This window comes from Sabethes cyaneus, chromosome 2 (assembly GCF_943734655.1).
Source record: "Sabethes cyaneus chromosome 2, idSabCyanKW18_F2, whole genome shotgun sequence".
In the NCBI taxonomy this organism is placed as follows: domain Eukaryota; kingdom Metazoa; phylum Arthropoda; class Insecta; order Diptera; family Culicidae; genus Sabethes; species Sabethes cyaneus.
Window position 1 is genome coordinate 48,796,315 of NC_071354.1, and position 17,984 is coordinate 48,814,298.

General features: G+C 37.4%; 1 protein-coding gene across 1 annotated transcript; it reads right to left on the reverse strand.

Annotated features, from left to right (window-relative positions):
- Window positions 1-11,821: 11,821 nt before the first annotated feature.
- On the reverse strand, window positions 11,822-13,813 carry LOC128733721 (probable cytochrome P450 9f2). The gene is made up of 2 exons (XM_053827489.1): window positions 13,406-13,813; window positions 11,822-13,337 (listed from the first exon to the last, which is right to left on the reverse strand). Exons 1-2 carry the CDS (start codon window positions 13,615-13,617, stop codon window positions 11,927-11,929), a joined length of 1,623 nt encoding a protein of 540 aa, XP_053683464.1. The 5' UTR covers window positions 13,618-13,813; the 3' UTR covers window positions 11,822-11,926.
- Window positions 13,814-17,984: the final 4,171 nt, after the last annotated feature.

Sequence of the window (17,984 nt, forward strand, 5' to 3'; positions counted from 1 at the left end):
GGTTCATTATTTTCTATTTTTCAATAGTTCAACATCAAGAATCCATACTTTTCTTCATTTGGGTTAATTCTTAGAAGATTTTCCGATCGATTGGTGTAAGAATATTGAAAATCGATCGGAAAACCGCTGAGCTATTAGCGCTCAAAACCTTTCATTTTTCGTGACGCTCGCATTTTTCGATTTTTTGGAATGACACCCTATCTTAAAACTTACCGTAAGACGTAGTCCTACGTCAAAAAATTGTACAAAAATTTTCCGTGTGACAGAACATAATTGTTCGACTTTTTTGTTTGGAGTTTACCACCATCAGTTAACTTAAAATTGGGCTTAATTTTGATCCATCCAGCGATGCACGAATCAGCGTAATTAGTTTCATCGGAAACCTTGTTCATTATTTGGCAAAGTTTATTTCGTTTGACTGAATCGTACGCCGTCTTAAAGTCCACAAACAGATGATGAGTCTGCATGTTGTACATTCGGAACTTGTATAGTAACTGGGTTGCAGGGTAAACATCTGATCCGTTGCGGACAGTAACGTAGTCCGGATTTTCTTTTTGGGGCCAAGCTTTTTTTTTTGTTTATTAGTGTTTTTTCATCAAAAATCGCCAAATAAAAGCTCATTAAAAATTGAAAAATTGTGATATCAAAAAACGGCTACTTAACAATTTAGATAATTCATTTTTACATGCTGAAAAAAAAATTCAGCCCAATCGGTTCACTAGATTCTGAGCAACACGTACCGCCAGCTAAAGAAACATGGTTTCGGGGAAAACGCGTTCAAAGTTTCGCACAGCAATGGACTTCCCTTGAGATGACTCCACAATATTTGCCGTAAGTTTTCAGCGAGATCAGATATTAAAAAATCATTTTGAAATGACATTTCTGAAGGTGTAAGCGTCTCGAAAATGCAAAACAAAAAAATTCGATTTTTCCGACTTTCCAGAATAGGGTCCCCCCCTTAAACCAAAGAGGTTCATTTGCTCCTAGGGGGAGGACAAGCTATTATACCGAAAATCATTTGTTCAACCAATTTATTTATGTTACAGGATTTTCTTTCCAATTAATTACTATATTTATACTAAGTCATGTAACACAAGAAATTTTGTTGTTGTTCTTGAGTTTTAGTTGAAAAACTTGGTTTACCTGATTTTCCTGATTCAAAAATACATTTCTCATGAACTAAACGACGCAAATAGTTTCTCACGAAAATGTTAGTAAATTTTGAAGATGGATGGATTTTGAAAGATGGATTACCGAGGGAAGTAATCAGTCTCCTCTTCAGTCAGCTCTCCAGGAAAAGAAGCAAAAGAGGAAAAATAAGACGAAAGGAGTGTAGCAACGGCAAAAGGAGGAAAAACGAACGAAAATGTGCGAGAGAAATACATAAAAACTATTATGAAAAAAAAAAAAAGAAAAACGAATGAGAAATCGTGACGTGAGGGAAAACGGGACACAAAATGAGAAAAAAGTGGAAAAGAAGAAAACTAAAGAGAAAAACAGGGAAAACAAGGAACATGGACAGAAAAGAATGAAGAACGGACGAAAATAGAAGAAAAATTAGAGAAAAGAAGGAAGAACCCTAAAGAAAACGAGAAAGAAGAACCCTACACAAAACGACACTCGGGACAAAAAAGAAGAGGGACAGAAAAAGAGGAAAAGAATGGGAGAAAATACGGCAGCAAGAGAATGGAGAAACGAGAACAGGAAAAGAGGAAAAATGTTATGGCCCAGAAAACCAAATAGGGAGAAAAAAATGAAAACAGAAGACAAAAAGGATAAACCGGAAAAGAAAAACAGAACATGATCGAAAAGGAAGAAAACCAGGACGTAATGCGAGAATGTCCGGAACAGATGTATGTATGTATCTATGTATGTATGGGGGAAGCCACCATCACCTTAAGAGTTTCCCATTGTATGCAAGTAGGATTACTGCAGAATCGTATTTATCTACCTAGTAACTTTCATGTCAATGCTGTTCGTGAAGGACCAAAAGGGGTAAGGTGGATCTATAAGCATTGTCGCTTACATGATTCCACGGGAATATAAGATAATATAATATAACTGCTTCCAGCACAAATCTCCGGTTTCTAGATTATTTGTGTGCTAGAAGGGCGCGTCAAAATCCACTCCGATCTTATATGACTTGGGCTGGTTACCACATCCCTCATCCAGTCTTCGATTCGTTCGATAACCTGATGCTCCTTCCCCTGTACGAGAATGATGGTATATGGTATATGGGTATATGAAGATATATGGACAAAAATAGAACAATCTCACCAGCAGTCCTTCGAATGGAACAGAGTTGTATCATTTGAGTTTACATGAGCGCTTCCATTATTAATTTAATTTTTTCTTCTGCAGTCCATTAGAGATGGTCGGGTATGAAAATTTGAATACCCGAACCCGACCCGTACCCGATTAAGAAAAAAATTAAAAACCCGTACCCGACCCTTCCCGCAAGTTTATTATTTTTGATACCCGAACCCGACCGCAACCCGTCGGGTACGGGACGGGCCCGGGTACCCGACCATCTTTAGTGTTAAATGTGGTCAATAGAGATACCCGACCCGACCCGTACCCGGTTTCAAAAACAAAAATTAAGAACCCGTACCCGACCCGAACCCGCAAATTATTTTTTTTCAATACCCGAACCCGACCCGAACCCGGCGGGTACGGGTACGGGTGCGGGTGTCGGGCAAATTTTCCGCTACCCGACCATCTCTACTGTCCATGACCATTATTTACACTTTCTTCGGCCCGAGTTTCCACTGTACAGTAGGAGGTGCTTGCTTCATGAGCTAAAATAAAACAAATAATTAAAATAACTTATGTTAAGCTTACCTACTAGCAAGGTCGTGTGGCTCAGCCGTCATCCAAACCCGCAGTTTTGAGATCAGGCAGCCGGGAACCACCCGTCATCGCACCTCCTAGCTTGGCTACTCAATAGAGCATTTACCGTGTAAGGCCATGTGGAGGGGATAGGTAGGGACTTGGGATGGCTGGAGCTATGTTGGACGCTTCCTCATTTGTCTTCCCCATTTCCCCATATCCACGAGAATGATCGGAACAGATGCACAAAAAACGAACGAACGAAGATAAAAAAGGAGTAAAAAGGTGTGGAAAGAAGAAAACCAGGAGCGAAAAAAGAAATAAGTCGAAAAGATTAGAAAATGAAAAAAGAACGAAACAGGAAAAGGGAAAAAACGGTCCTGGAAATAAGGGAAAACGGAAGAAGAAAAGAGGAACAAAGGAAATTTTCGACTCATGTAAATAGTGGAGTACCGGACAAAAAAGGAAGATAAAAGGAAAAGTGGAAGAGGAAACAGCGAGCATAAAAAGAAAAAACAAGAGTGAAAAAGATGCCAAACAAGACAAGAAAGGGAATACGGAACAGAAACCAAGAGAAACCAAAGGAGAAGAATAATGAGAGAATGAAAAGAAAACCGATAGAGAAAACTCGAAAAACGGGAAGGAGGTTTTATATTCTAAAGGAGAAATATGACACAAAAAACGAGGAAATGGGACAGAAAAAGAGAAAAACACGGTAGGTGCCAAAAACAGAATATAAAGAAAAATAAGACGGAAAATGGGGAACGAGAAGGAAAAGAGATATAGGAAGGGAAAGGAGAAATACGAAAACTGGAAACGAGAAAAGAAAAGAGAAGAGAGAAAAGACTGAAAACGGGAAAGAAAATAACAAAAAACGAGTGAAAAGCACGAGAAAAAACAAGTTTGAAAATAAGCAAACATTGAACAGGAAACGAAGAAAAACAGAACAATTGTAGCTTAATGTTAAATTCAGAATCTTTATTTAACTACTAAATCCATTAATAGGCGGATCACCCTTTTCACACTAAATCTAACTTAACTATCAATTGAATCCAATTTTAACTCTTTTACACGAATAGAACTTAATCCCCTAACATGAATCTAATATTACTATCCTGCCCGCGGTGTTGCCGCCGGTTTTTTATATCACTTCTTAATTGTTCTTAGTAAGAAGTACTAGAACATTCCTACTTAGCTGTTGAGAAAAACGAGAATAGAGTAGCATTGGGCGATACTGCGAAAAGCATCGATATTCGAATATCGATACAATTTTTGTAAAGGTATCGATCCCGTTGAAATATCGGGCGGCAAGTATCGATACCAGTGGTATCGATATCGGTATCGATACACTGACAGGGTGCAACGAAAACCACACTTTTGTTTATTATTAAGCTTAATTTTTTAGAAAATTATATGCGTGTGCTTTTACTACTGTTGATTCTCATTCGTTCTCATATGAAATCTCGTTAGGAACGAAATAATAGCTGAGTCGGACTGGTCAGGCCTGCGGTTTTAAACTCTTTTGACCGGAAACTGCAACGAATTGCTCAGGATTGCTACAAAATTTATTAGAAAATCTAGTGGAATGATGGAAATGAAAAATAAATTTTAAAATTCGGACAAAAAGTACAAATCCGTTTTTTTAAGTTTATAAACCGACTTTTTGCCAGATTGATCGGTCACCGGCTTTGCAAGTGAAAAACCGGCCGGGCCGACCAGAAATCGACCACTCAGCCAAGCGCTAGCAAATGCTTTTATATTTTGCATACGGTTTATGCTCCTTGATCGAAATGACTTACGAAGGGAAAAGTAGACCTGACTTAGCTAGAATGTGTCGTTGAATCTGCTTACTCGTATGATTGACGGCGGTTGCCAGAGATCCCTAATTTATGAATTCATCAACCCCTTCCAGTTCATCTCCGTCAAAAGTTATTTCATGCACTCAGGGTTTCTTCACTTAACAACGCAGTTGCGGCTTCATTGACGGTCTAGCGTATCCAACCACATCCATCTTCGAGTGCCAAGACAGCTACAGTCAACCAAAAAAGTATTCGGACAGCAGCACATAAAATTTTCTTTTAGTAATTTTGCACAGTATTTTTGCAAAGAATGGTAACACATATTTTTTAAAACAATGTTTAACTAAAGCATATTTAGATGCACAACAAAAATTCGGGGAAAAGCTTTCCGTTTTGAAGATAGGGTACATATAGTTTGAATTCCTCAAAAATGCAGCCAAAAAAGTATTCGGACAGTTAACTATTAGTTGAAACAAATGTCCTTTCTCGTTCATCTACTACCTCGTAGGACCATTTACAATCTTGATGACCTGTTTTAATCTGTTTGGGATAAAATTAACAATTTTTCAAATATCCCTCTGTGAATTGCTGACCATTTTTTTACAAGAGCTCGGTTTAAGTCATTGTGATAAGAAATCGAATGATTTCTCATTTAGAAATAAAATTATCTAAAAAGATGTTCAAAGGGGTTCAAATCTAGACTGAATGCTGATGTTTCGATAGCTCTAGGACAATTGTATAGTGCCTACCGCTTACAATTATCGACAGTATGTTTAGTTTCAACATCCCGGTACTTTGGTTGACTGTACCTCCATTGAGGAAAGCAGAGCTTCACTCAGCAACTTGTGAGTTGTCTAATTGCATTTGAAATTAATTTTAAAATCGGAGCTGGAATTGCACTTGAAATTTTACTTAAAATTGAACCTGAAATTAAACTTGATATTGAACTTGAAATGGGAACTGAAATTTAACTTAGAATTGAGCATGGCATTATGCTTAAAATTGAACTTCAAATTGATGTTGATGAACAAATGATATTGGACTTCAGTTTGAATCAATTTCAACTTGAATCTTTACTTTAAATTGAGCTGGAAGTAAGACTTTAAATTTAACTTAAAATTAAACTTGAAGTGGAACTTGAATTTGGACTTCAAATCACACTTAAAATTGGACGCGAAGTTAAACTCAAGTTCGGACCAATTCAGACTAGAATATATAAATTGGACTTGAAATTACACATGAAATAGGACATAATAAAGAACTTAAAATTTTACTAGTAACTAATAGTGAATTGGATGTAAAATTTGACTAGAAATTATACTTACAACTTTGCCAGAAATTGGAGTTAAATTGGACTTATACTTGAACTTGAAAGAGGATTTGAAATTGAATTTGATTTTTTTACATCACCCAAGAAATCCGACTTTAAATTAGATTTCAAATTGAAATTGAAGTTTTACTTAAAATTTGATTAAGACTGGAACTGGGAATGCATCTATTTTTGCAGAGTTAATTTATCGAAAAAAAAATTAGCTGTCGCATTAATTAGGTACACCTCTTATTTTAATTTCTACGAGTTCAAGGTGGTCGGATAACATCTGCAGCAGAGAAATACGCAGAGGTATTCTTGCCGGAAGTCGTGCTTACTACGGATTCTACAAGACCCTAAAATCTGGCAAGCTTCATCCCTGACCAAATGTACCATGTACAAAGCGCAAATAAGACCGATAGTCTACGGGCACGAAACGTGAACAATGCTCGACGGAGACTGATCACTTTTGGACGTCGCACAGAGGAGTAACTAGGGCAAAAAGCTGGCCAAAATAAGAAAAACATTTTTTTCGGTCTTTTAATATAATATATATTTTTTGTATGCTTAAATAGATGCTGCACAAAGTACTCTTAGTCAAAACACGTAGAAATATACCTGTAAGTTATGGCAGGTGTACAAACATTGACAATATTTGAAACATTTTTTTTAAAAATCATCAAGCATCAGGAAACGGATTTCATCAGAAGTAAACAAAACGATTAACAAAGGATATTTATCAAAACATAGGTTCATCATAAGTAATTCTAACTGGTTTGTAGGAAGAAAATTTAAAATTTTGAAAATATGACTTGTTTTAAATAGTTTTGTCAAACAACTATTTTTTTGCAATTTTGTGCTTTTTCAATGGTTAAAAAGTTATCAAATCTTGCAGAATCTGGTCATATATTCTATGGAGGAATGAATCTTTGTGGTATTCTGAACAAATCGGTACGTAAAGCTCATCCGGAAACGTCCGGACTGGCATTTGCGACCCCTTTGAAAATTGTATGTTTCACATCGTTTTCAAGGAAATATCGACAATTCGCATCTAGTTGCGTACTCTTTTGTGCAAGATAATTCACCTTGAATACAATGGGCACACTAGCTATACTACATGTCTAGGGATTATGAGATCTGTTCTCCAGATGTGTCACTATTTGAATCAACATTCCCATTCAACATAACTCGCTGACAAAAATAGTAGGAAAAATGTTAGTTGGATGACGGTAAAGTATGTTATTCGCGTTGACGAACGGAAGCTGCTGCTACCTCCATAAGTTTACTGTAGGGGTGAAGCGAAATAGGAATTTCTTAAAGAGCGCAAGAGATTGAAAAATTTTGGCAGATTTTCACCCACACGTACATACGGGCATTTCTATGAGTGTGCAAGAGATCGTTTAATGCCGTCAACGCGACTAGTATGTGTGGCGTGGTTGTAATTTGATAAATTATATAACAGAGGCTATATATCACAGAGAAGACATCTGCGTTGATTTAGATTCTAATCAGTCTACTCCACTATCAACAATTTGGTATTAACCAATATCATTTTCTTATATGATTCAAGAACAAACAAGATACTCATTGATTTGCTCATGCATTTGTAGGTTTTGGAGAATTCTGCAAAATAGTGACTAGAAGAAAAGTATAATTTGCACTGATAAGTGAATTGAAATGACTAGTAATGGCACCAGTTGGTTACAAAATTAACTATTTTTACGTTTCACTTCATATTCGAGCAAAATATTACCTAATACATAAGAAAATAATTTTGGCCAGCTTTTAGCCCTAGTTACTCCTCTGTGCGTCGTGTGCTTAGGATCATCTTTGGTGGTGTATGTGAGTACGGTCTATGGAGGAAAAACATGAACCACAAGCTGGCGCAGCTTTTCGGCCAACCCAGCATTCAGAAAGTTGCTGAGGCTGGAAGAGTACAATGGCCGGGACATGTTGTGAGAATGCCAGAAAACAATCCCGTAAAAATGATGTTTGCCTCGAATTCGGTTGGTACCAGGCGCAGAGGTACGCAGCGTGCTTGACGGTTAGACCATATGGAGCAAGTCCTGGAAAGTGTGGGACATTCGAGAAATTGGAGGCGGACAGCCATGGATCGAGTTTGTTGGCGGAACATTACAACTAGTAGTCATTGGCGCTGCGCGCAGTAAAAATCGAGCAGTTGTAGCTTCGTACAACGGTGAAAGAGGTAGGTACAGAAACCACCGTTGTACCCAAGGGGTCGGACACTCAGCACATAGTGCCCCGGCACTGCAGAGATATCAAACGGCACACCTCTAAAGCCTTATAAAAATAACATTTATAGGGCTTTACACACCCCCGGTTCAATTTTACATATGAAATGGGAGCACTGCCAGTTGTCAAAATCATCTCGCACGGTTGCCAGATCTATCATATTTAAACGAATTTAACAAATCTTGCAGTTCGGCACTTTCGGTACAGCATCGGCACAGTTCGGTTCGTTTCAAGTCGCCTAACATAAAAACGGCTGTGCCGAGTGACCGACCCCTTGGTTGTACCACTTTGCTTGCGTGATTCGATCGTTGTACACGGTGACAGACATACAATTGTACAGGTACAACGCTGGTACAATTGTATGTCTGTCTCTGGTATTATGCAGGTGAAATCCTAATGGACATCGCATTAGGATAAGTATTGCTCTTTGCATTGAAAGTTGGATTTTGAACACACTTGTCCAGTCACACATTTTGTAGGTGATAAAAGTTGCCAAAATTTCGTGGGAAAAATCTTGGTTGATTTCTATTTAAATTCTAATGCTTACGTAGGGTTGTTATCGACGCAAAGAATAATATAAAAATAGCTTCTAAATACATAATTCCACGCATAATTCATAACTTGAATAAATATGCAGCATATATGAAATAAATGAAAAATCAAATACTATTTGCTTTCCCTACAACTGGTACTGGCGCCACTGCTAATTCAAATGTCAGCTCAGATGGGAGAGTTGTAATGATGGGAAATGTCGGTCAAAATCTATAACGATTATTGATAAAGTTTTGTTATCGTTAATAATTAATAACGATAATATGGCAATATAAGCAAAAATACGTAAGAAATAGAACAAAAATGTTAAAATAATAACAAACCAAGAAGAAGATTTCACTTTAAACCCTCCAATTTTCGATATTCTTCCATGACGATAAAGTTTGATGGTATTATCGATATAAGATTACTAGCGATATTATCAGTAGCACACTTTTCATCACAGTTTTGAAGGTTGCACTTAATAACTGTGCAGTCCAATTGAGTGTGAAGAGCGCAATAAAGTATTTTAGTTTCTCTAGCATTTACTATAAAGGTATCGATACAAATATCGTCGTTTTAGCATCGATACTGGCCGGTATCGGGACGCTCAGTATCGATCCAAAATATCGATGTATCGGCTCAAAAGTATCGATTTTTTCGATACAGATACAGTATCGCCCAATGCTAGAATAGAGCGAGACCTATTTTAATTCTATGCGAGTTTCAGGTGGCGCGCGAAACCTCTTACACATGTACCACGGTAACTCACATCGCACACGATTCGACGTACGATGTTTGTTATGGTCCATGCGCAAACGTTTTTGCCAAGGGTAAGTCGCTTAGAACATTGAGGCAGGCTCAATTTAGGGAACAGCTGACCTCATTGATTGCAATTGCGGTACATTCATTTCAGTTTATGGCACACTGTGGCCCACTTTTTTGACATTTAAATTTTGAAATGTTAGAAATTGGCAGCCCTGCCAATGTTTGTTAATGTCAAAAGGATCAAACGGTCAATCTGAGCGCAGGCGAATTTGACAGGTTTCACATGATCAGCACCTCGGCAGCACAGTAGGCACAGACTGAACAAAATTTCCATGAAAGAGGTGAACGGAATGTTCTCAGCGACTTACCCTTGGTTTTTGCTTGTCCATGAAATGGGAAGAAAAAAAAGTACCGGCACCGAGAAGTAAAATTTTCGCGGTCGCGGAAGCTTCTGTCAATGTTAACCGTGCGGGCGCACTGGCACTGACGGTGCACATACAAGGAGAATAAAGTAGAAAAAAAGGAAATGGCAGAGAAAAGCAAAGAAAACGAGGAAACTGGACCGAAAAGGATGAAGAACGGAAGAGAAAAGAAGAAAAATGAGAAAAAAGGAAGAAACTAAAGAAAACGAGGAATAATTCTACAGAAAACAAGCAAACACGGGAGAAAAAGGAGAAGAATAGAAAAAGAGGAAAAGAAGAATAGAAAATACGGGAGCAAGACAATGGAGAAACGAACAGAAAAAGGGGAAAAACTGGTCAAATAAAATAAAATGGAGGGAAACAATTGAAAACAGAAGACAAAAGGGATAAAATGGAAAACAATATAAAACGTGACAGAAAAGGAAGAAAAGCAGGACATAATGAGAAAATGACCGGAACAGATGAACAAAAAAAACGAATGACGAACGAACCAAAAATGGGCGCAAAAAGAAGTGAAATGGTGGAAACGGGGATCGAAAACAGAAAAAAGTCGAATAGCGTAGAAAATGACAAAAAACGAAACAGACAAAGGGGAACTACGGTCCTGGAAATACGAAAAAAAGGGAGCAGAAATGTGGAACATGGACAAGAGTGAAGTACGGGACAGAAAAGAGGAGAGAAAAGGAAAAGTGTAAGAGGAAACAGCGAGCAGAAAACGAAAAACGAAAGCAAAAAAGAAAAAAAGAACAACAAGGAAAACAAGACAAGAAAAGGAATGGGGAACAGAAACCATGAGACCCCAAAAAAGAAAAATAATGAAAGAGAGTAAAGAAAACCGATGAAGAAAACTCAAAAACGACAAAAAAAACGGAAAATGGAGCATCAAAAAGAAGAAAATGACACAGACGAAGACTAATGGAGATAAAAAGAGTTCGAAAAATACGAAAACTGAAAGCAAGAGAAAGGGAAAAAGAGAAGAGAAAAGTCTGAAAACGGGGAAGAAAATAACAAAAAAATGTGTGAAAAGCATTAGGATAAATAGATTTGAAAATAAGCAAAGCATGGAACAGGAAACGAAGAAAAACGGAACAGTGAAACAGGAAACACGGTACAGATGGCCAATTTCAACCTTGATTTTGAATCCAGTAGCACCCGAACGTTCGGAGTTTTTAGCCTAATCGGCTGGTATTTGTGTGATAAGTAGTAATGGAAATAGATTCGCTATCCTTCGTTTACTCCGTTTTTCCATTCTTCTGCAAGGTCGGGTTCCTCACCTTTTGTGATGTCTGGTCTGTTTCAAATACAACTGTTGGCAAGGCAGTATCAGATGCCAAGCGGTCGATTGAAATGGGCAAGTTCGGGCAGGAACCCAATTAGCAAAAGGGGAGTGCCTTCCAAACCATCTTGTTGCTGTGTATAGCAGAAGTATGAAACATCAAATTCGTCGTAAAAGCGTATAATCCACCAAATCATCCAGAGTTCCGCCCGCTTGGAATTGAGCATTACTGGGCAGCCATCAAGGTAGCCGAAAAGTTAAGCCGGAAACTGCCATTTATTGAACGGGGCTGTAGCATACTTTGGCAAAAGAAAAAAGTTCAGCAATGAAAAAACATTTCATTTAACTTCTTTGAATGTTTGCTGTAAATTAATGTAATGCTCGTAATTGCAGAATGCCGGAAAAATCAAACAGTTTTCGTATTTTTTATCTACGCCGCTACAATATTAGGGACGCAAACTGATAGAGGATTGTTCTTTATCATCCCATAAAAGTCTGATAAAATTGTTGTAGTTTGCATGTTTGTAAATGTAAATACAAACGAAGCACCAGTCTGAAGTGTAAAACAAAAGCCCATCTTCCACTGCCAACGGTCACAGGGTGAATGATTATGGAAATGACTTTCGACTAGTAATTACCATCGATTAATCAACGGTGATTCAGTGTTATTTGAAACCGTTGAATAATATATTCATCCATTATTACAATACTCTCATTACAGTAAAGTATTCTCAGTGCTTCACACGTTTCTCGGTTTGATCTCCAGCCACACACCCTTGTCCGCCTGGAGAGCAAACAAATTCTTCGACATCTGCAGCGGAATTTGCGTCTTTTCGGTCGGTTCCAGGCTGAAGTCTTTCAGCAGAAAGTACAGAATCAGTTTAACCTCCATCAGCGCCAAACGGGATCCGATGCAGTTCCGTGGACCAACGCCGAACGGAAGATACGCTCCGGCATTTATTTTCGATCGGTTTTCCTCGTTGAAACGCTCCGGATCAAATTTAGCCGGGTTCGGATAGTACTTCGGATCACTGTGGATGGCGATGGTCGGAATCCAAATTGTTTGATTTTTTTCGATTTTGAAACGCGTTCCAGCTCCGTCATCGTAAACGTAATCCTTGACGCAAAATCGGTCGGAAACTACCGCTGGAGGCCACATTCGAAGGGCTTCCGATACTACCATATCCATGTACGTCATTTTCTGCAGCACTTCATAGCATAGGGGCTTGCCATTGAGAGATTGTTCCGTTTCTTTGATTTCTTCGTACAGACGATTTTGAATGTCCGGATTGATTGTTAGTTCGTAGGTCAAGAAAGCCATACATGTGGAGACAGTGTCGAATCCGGCTAGGAAAAACAGAAAGCACTGTGCAATCAATTCGTTCTCTGTCCACACCCTGGAATGGGCCAATTTTCCAACACTAGATTCTTCAACCGTGGCGAATCCCGCATCTTTCTGGTCTTGCTCGTCTTTCGAATGTTTTAAGGCACCTTTCCGAACTTCCATCAGCATGTGTATCATGTCATTACGCACAATTCCATGGACCTCCCTCTGCTTCATATTGTCAGTGATCATTGTTTTGAAATATTCCGTAAGATTGGAATCCAAAAAGTCAATTTTTAATTTTTGCATCAACCGTGGCATACTTCTCAGCAGTAAGAACTTGACTAAGACCATAATCGTTTGAAAGTTGATCATCTGTTTGCCTTTCAAGTAAAATTCATTGTCTCGATCCTTTAGCGAATCCACCTGAATACCGAACGCAACCGTAGCAATAACGTCATTACCGAACCGCGAGAAAGTATCCTTCATTTCATACTCCAACCGCTTCCCAGCTTTCGCTTCCGCAAGGAAGAAACTATTCATAGACTGGGCACATTGCGCCACCAGATCGAACATGTGCCTCATCTTGCTGCCGGTAAAGGCCGGACTCAGGGTAGCTCTCATGTCGCGCCACTTTTGACCACGCAGAGCAAACAGCGAATTTCCGAACAGACTGTCGTTGGTGGCTTGATCGTCCAGGCTGCCAGCGGTCATGGTCGGTGTGTGATCCATAAAATAATCGAAATCCTTTACCCCAATCTTCTTGATCACCTCCGGATCCCGCAGCATGAAGATCGGTTTCATAAAGTCATAGAAACCAACCACCCTGGAAACAAGTTAGTTAATATTTGTTCACGTCTTTTTTGGCAAACGGATTCTGTTGGTTGGACTTACTTGAACTCCGGAAACGTATTGTACAGCATCCTGATGTGAGAGGTCACATCGCGTCGGCGGAACATGATCGGACCGGTGCTGCCGAAAAAGAATGTCGGCTTCACACAGGGTATCGGCTTCGACAGGAAGTATTGGTACTTCTTCGACGCGTAGTGAAAAAGCACCATAATTATGACCCCGATGGCGGTCACCGTGAATAAATCCACCTCCATTACGGATAGGGTACTGTTTAACCGACAAACCGAACTAACGATTTGCACAACTTTTAAATCACACTTTGTTTTAGCGTATCTTCTCAAGGACTGTCACTTATCTATAGTTTGATTTATCGATAAGTTGAAGTTCCGTCTGGGTTGACACGGTGTTGAAACGAATGGATTAATTATTTGAATACACTCTGAGGCTGCGAGAGTCAACACGCGAACCGCCCGATTGCGGTGCGAGATAGAACGCTAATGAACGACGGACGGTCACTCGGTCAACTCATCACCAATTGCTACCGAGTAGGGAAGTGTGGGGTTTGAACTGTTGTCTACTGTGTCCGCCTTATGTGTACGGGTGGCAATTTTGTTTTATGTTATTTCAGAGAGATTCAAGTGAGTATTCCGCCATTCTACCAACATCATCTTATTATTTATCATTCGCAATGGACGAAGCGAGAAGTGGGGATTTTTTCCCCACAAAGCGTAATGAATCGGTCAATCTAAAAAAAAAAAGAGGGGATAGGGGGTATTTGCAAATTAATACAGGGAAAGTGACCTGGTGCTGACACCGCTGAGCGACCTGTCCGAAGTTGATTAAGAATGATGAAACTAACATGCCGAATAATGAAACATTGCTTGATGGTTGAGTAACACTCAAGCATATCTACGATAAGAAACAAATCCAGTTGATTCAACTGCAAAGTGATAAGTTTGTTAAATCCTTTCAAATTTAGCCGTATTTCTAATACTACTTGCAATCTTTTGGAGAAATTTACAGATAATGTTAATTAATTAACTTCAGTACAGTTGAATGTAGTATCCTCGTTTGTTTCAGGATCTAGTTTTTTTCACATCACATTTTTTCTTCCTTTCCAGACTGTGTTTTGTGTTTGAGGTTTGTTCCAATACGTTGTTCAGGTTCGGAAAGCGAGGGTCCGGAGTATCACCTAACCTTTATTAGCAAAGATACTCCCAACGAAACAAATTTACAGTTAATCAGAAACGGTTGGTACGAGACGTCCCCATTTCTTCTTCCCCTGTTGATTTTGAAATGCATCTATGTATGAATAACTTATTCACACAAGATTTATTTCTTATAATCGTCTTTGCGGCAATGCTTCACAGTTGACCTGGCCGATTAAACATTTGCAATATATCTCTGATTTTTTGCAAATGTGAATACAGACAAGAAAATAATTTGAAATATTTCTTTAATTAGAAATGATTTAAAATTATTTCCAGGAATCCTTTATTGTGGCTGTGTTGGTATTAATAAGAAGAATAATAAGAATACGTTGTTCAGGTTCGGAAAGAAAGGAACTGAAGGCGAATATCCAAATTCTGGGAAATTACTAAAATCAGTGTTTATTCGTGCGCTTCTGAAAGGCTAATGATCCGTTTTACAATCAATGTCACCTTTTTTATATTCTTGTATTCTATGCTATGCCTACTATTTCTCCTACAGCTCGGCTATCCTGACGAAATACATCGTCCTCGATGTGCATTATTGTAAATCTGGTGGTTTCCATAATTTCATATTTGTTGGATCGAATATGCCAGTGAATGGAATACGAGTAATCTGGCATCCTTCCACATCACTAATCACATAACGATTGTTTGGAAGTACTTTTTTAATTATATATGGACCTTTAAATTGTGCTTGTAATTTAGTTGATCCTCCAGGAATAGCATGGTGAGGAATATAAACCAAATCTCCTTCTTGGTAAACTGTATTCAATTTACATTTCGCATCATATTGCTTTTTATTATAGTTTTGAATGGCTTTGTTTATTGCAATGGCTTTTTCTCTAATTTTTATTAAATCTCTTATCTCAGGATTTCTTTGGAAAATATTTTCTACTGTGTTACGGTTTCTTTGTCGTACCCCGAATAAAACTAGAGAAGGTGTGTTGGCAATCGAGCGACAATAAGTGTTATTTATAAAATGCTCTGTATCTAATAATATTGGACCAAATCCCCTGGAAGGATTACCATCAATTATTTTAGCTAATATGGGTCTAAGCACTCTATTGAATCTTTCAACTTGTCCATTTGCTTGTGGACAAGCAGATGCTGTTAATATATGTTTTACTGAAAATTCATTTATAAAATCCTTGAAACTTCTAGACGTAAAGCAGCTTCCTCTATCTGACACTATCTGTGAAGGTGCCGAGTAATTATTGAAATAAATTCGTAAGCATTTCAAAACTTCACTTGTATTGGTCGTTTTACAAGCAAACAGTTTAATAAATTTTGAAAAGGCATCCACTACTACAAAAATATATTTATATTTACAATTCGCTAATGTTAACGGTCCAAAATGATCTATGTGAATAGTATGAAACGGAACGTCTCCTTTTTCAACAATATTTAAAAACCCATCTTTGTTAAAATTTTTTTTATTAAAAACTATACATTTCAAACAATTTTTGATATAATTGGAAATTTGTTCCTTCATACTAGGAAACCAATAAGAATTATTTATTAGTTCGTATACTTTCTCTGTTCCAAAGTGTCCAAAATCATCATGGTATATTTTTAAAATTTGATTAATCATGTTTCTGGGAACAACAAATAGAAGGTGCTTATTTTTTGCTTTTCTGTAGACAATTCCATTTCTTAACTCAAAATGTTTATCTTCTTGTAGACCTAGTTTAGTTTTAATACAACTTATTTCTTGATCCTGTAACTGGCATGCCATCAGTGCTCTTTCAAAATCGTCATTTTCTACTTCTATTGAATAAATAGTCGACATTCGTGATAAAGCATCAACATGTTTCATATCAGTAGAACTTCTGTGAACTATTTCATAGTTATATTCTGATAAAAATATTTCCCAGCGTGCAATTTTGGCATTTATATCTTTCTTTTTCAATGTTTCCTTCAAAGCTACACAGTCTGTAACAATTGTAAATTCAATTCCTTGTAGATATATATGAAAGCGTTTTATAGCATTGACAACAGCTAGAGTTTCTAATTCAAAAGAATGTAATTTAGCTTCACTAGCGTTCGTTCTTTTACTGAAGTACATGATTGGATGTAATGTTCCATCAGACTGTTGCTGCATTAAAACACCACCAAATCCTACTGAACTTGCATCTGTATGAAGTTCAGTTTTCGCAAACGGAGAATATATTTTCAAAACTGGTTCCGAAACTAATTTATTACGCAATGTTTCAAAAGCATTTATTTCCTTTTCTGTTAAACAAAAATCTTTCTTATCATTTTTAATTATATCATACAACGGTTTAGCAATCAATGAAAAATTTCGAATAAATTTTCTAAAGTAACTTGTAAGTCCTAAAAATTTGTTTACTTCGTTAATATTTTTTGGTACTGGAAAATGATTCATACATTCTACATGTTTCTCACTAGGGTTGATTCCATTTGAAGATATCATGTAACCAAGGTATTCGATTTTAGTTTTGAGAAATGAACATTTTTGCAGTTGTAATTGCAATTGATTGTTCCTTAGTACAATGAAAACTTGTTCAAGAACTGTGAAATGTTCTTCAATTGTTCGTGTAGCAATCAATATATCATCCATATAAATTTTAATATTACCTTCTTGTATTAATTCTCGAAAAATGGAATTAATAAACGCAGAAGGTGCATTGCATAAACCAAACGGAACACGAGTATATTCGAATTGTCCGAGATGCGTGACAAAAGCTGTGTATTTTTGAGAATTTTTATCAATATGTAAATGGTGGTATCCACTTTTCAAATCTAATGTAGTAAAATAATTTCTGTCTCTCAAGGAATCCAAAAGATCTTCAATTAAAGGTATCGGATAACGATCTTTAATTGTAACTTTGTTAAGCTCTCGATAATCAACACACATTCTCCATGTATTGTTGTTTTTCTTTACCAAAACAATTCGGCTGGCATACGGAGAACTACTTTCTTTTATAATTCCTTCTTTTAAAAGATTTTCAATCTGCAATTCTACCTCTTTTTTCTGACTGTAAGATAAACGACGGGGTGTAAAATTGAATGGTTGTTGATGCGATACTTCTATTTTCATTATATAAATATTATGCGGTTTTCCTTGGATAGGGCCATTACAATAAACATTTTCAAAGAGAGATTTAATTTTCGAAATGTCTTTGATATCAATATCATTTTCACCTATATTAAGTTTATCTGACTCAGTTTCCAAAAAGGTATCTGTGCTCACCTCTATATTATAAATTTCAGGACAAAAGTCATCTTCGACTGCATTGAAATTCAAAGGTTTTCTGGTAAATTGATTTCGTTTTACTCCAAATTGAGCCGATGATCCATCGTATTCCACCATTAAATCATTTCCCTTAATAAAATCAGATCCCAATATGCACATAGGACGCATTGTAGAGTCAGGAACTATCTTAAAC

Coding starts and splice junctions, on each gene's coding strand:
- LOC128733721 (XM_053827489.1), bottom strand. CDS start 13,617: ATGGAGGTGGATTTATTCACGGTGACCGCCATCGGGGTCATAATTATG. Junction 13,338..13,405: donor AATACGTTTCCGGAGTTCAA/GTAAGTCCAACC, acceptor ACTTGTTTCCAG/GGTGGTTGGTTTCTATGACT.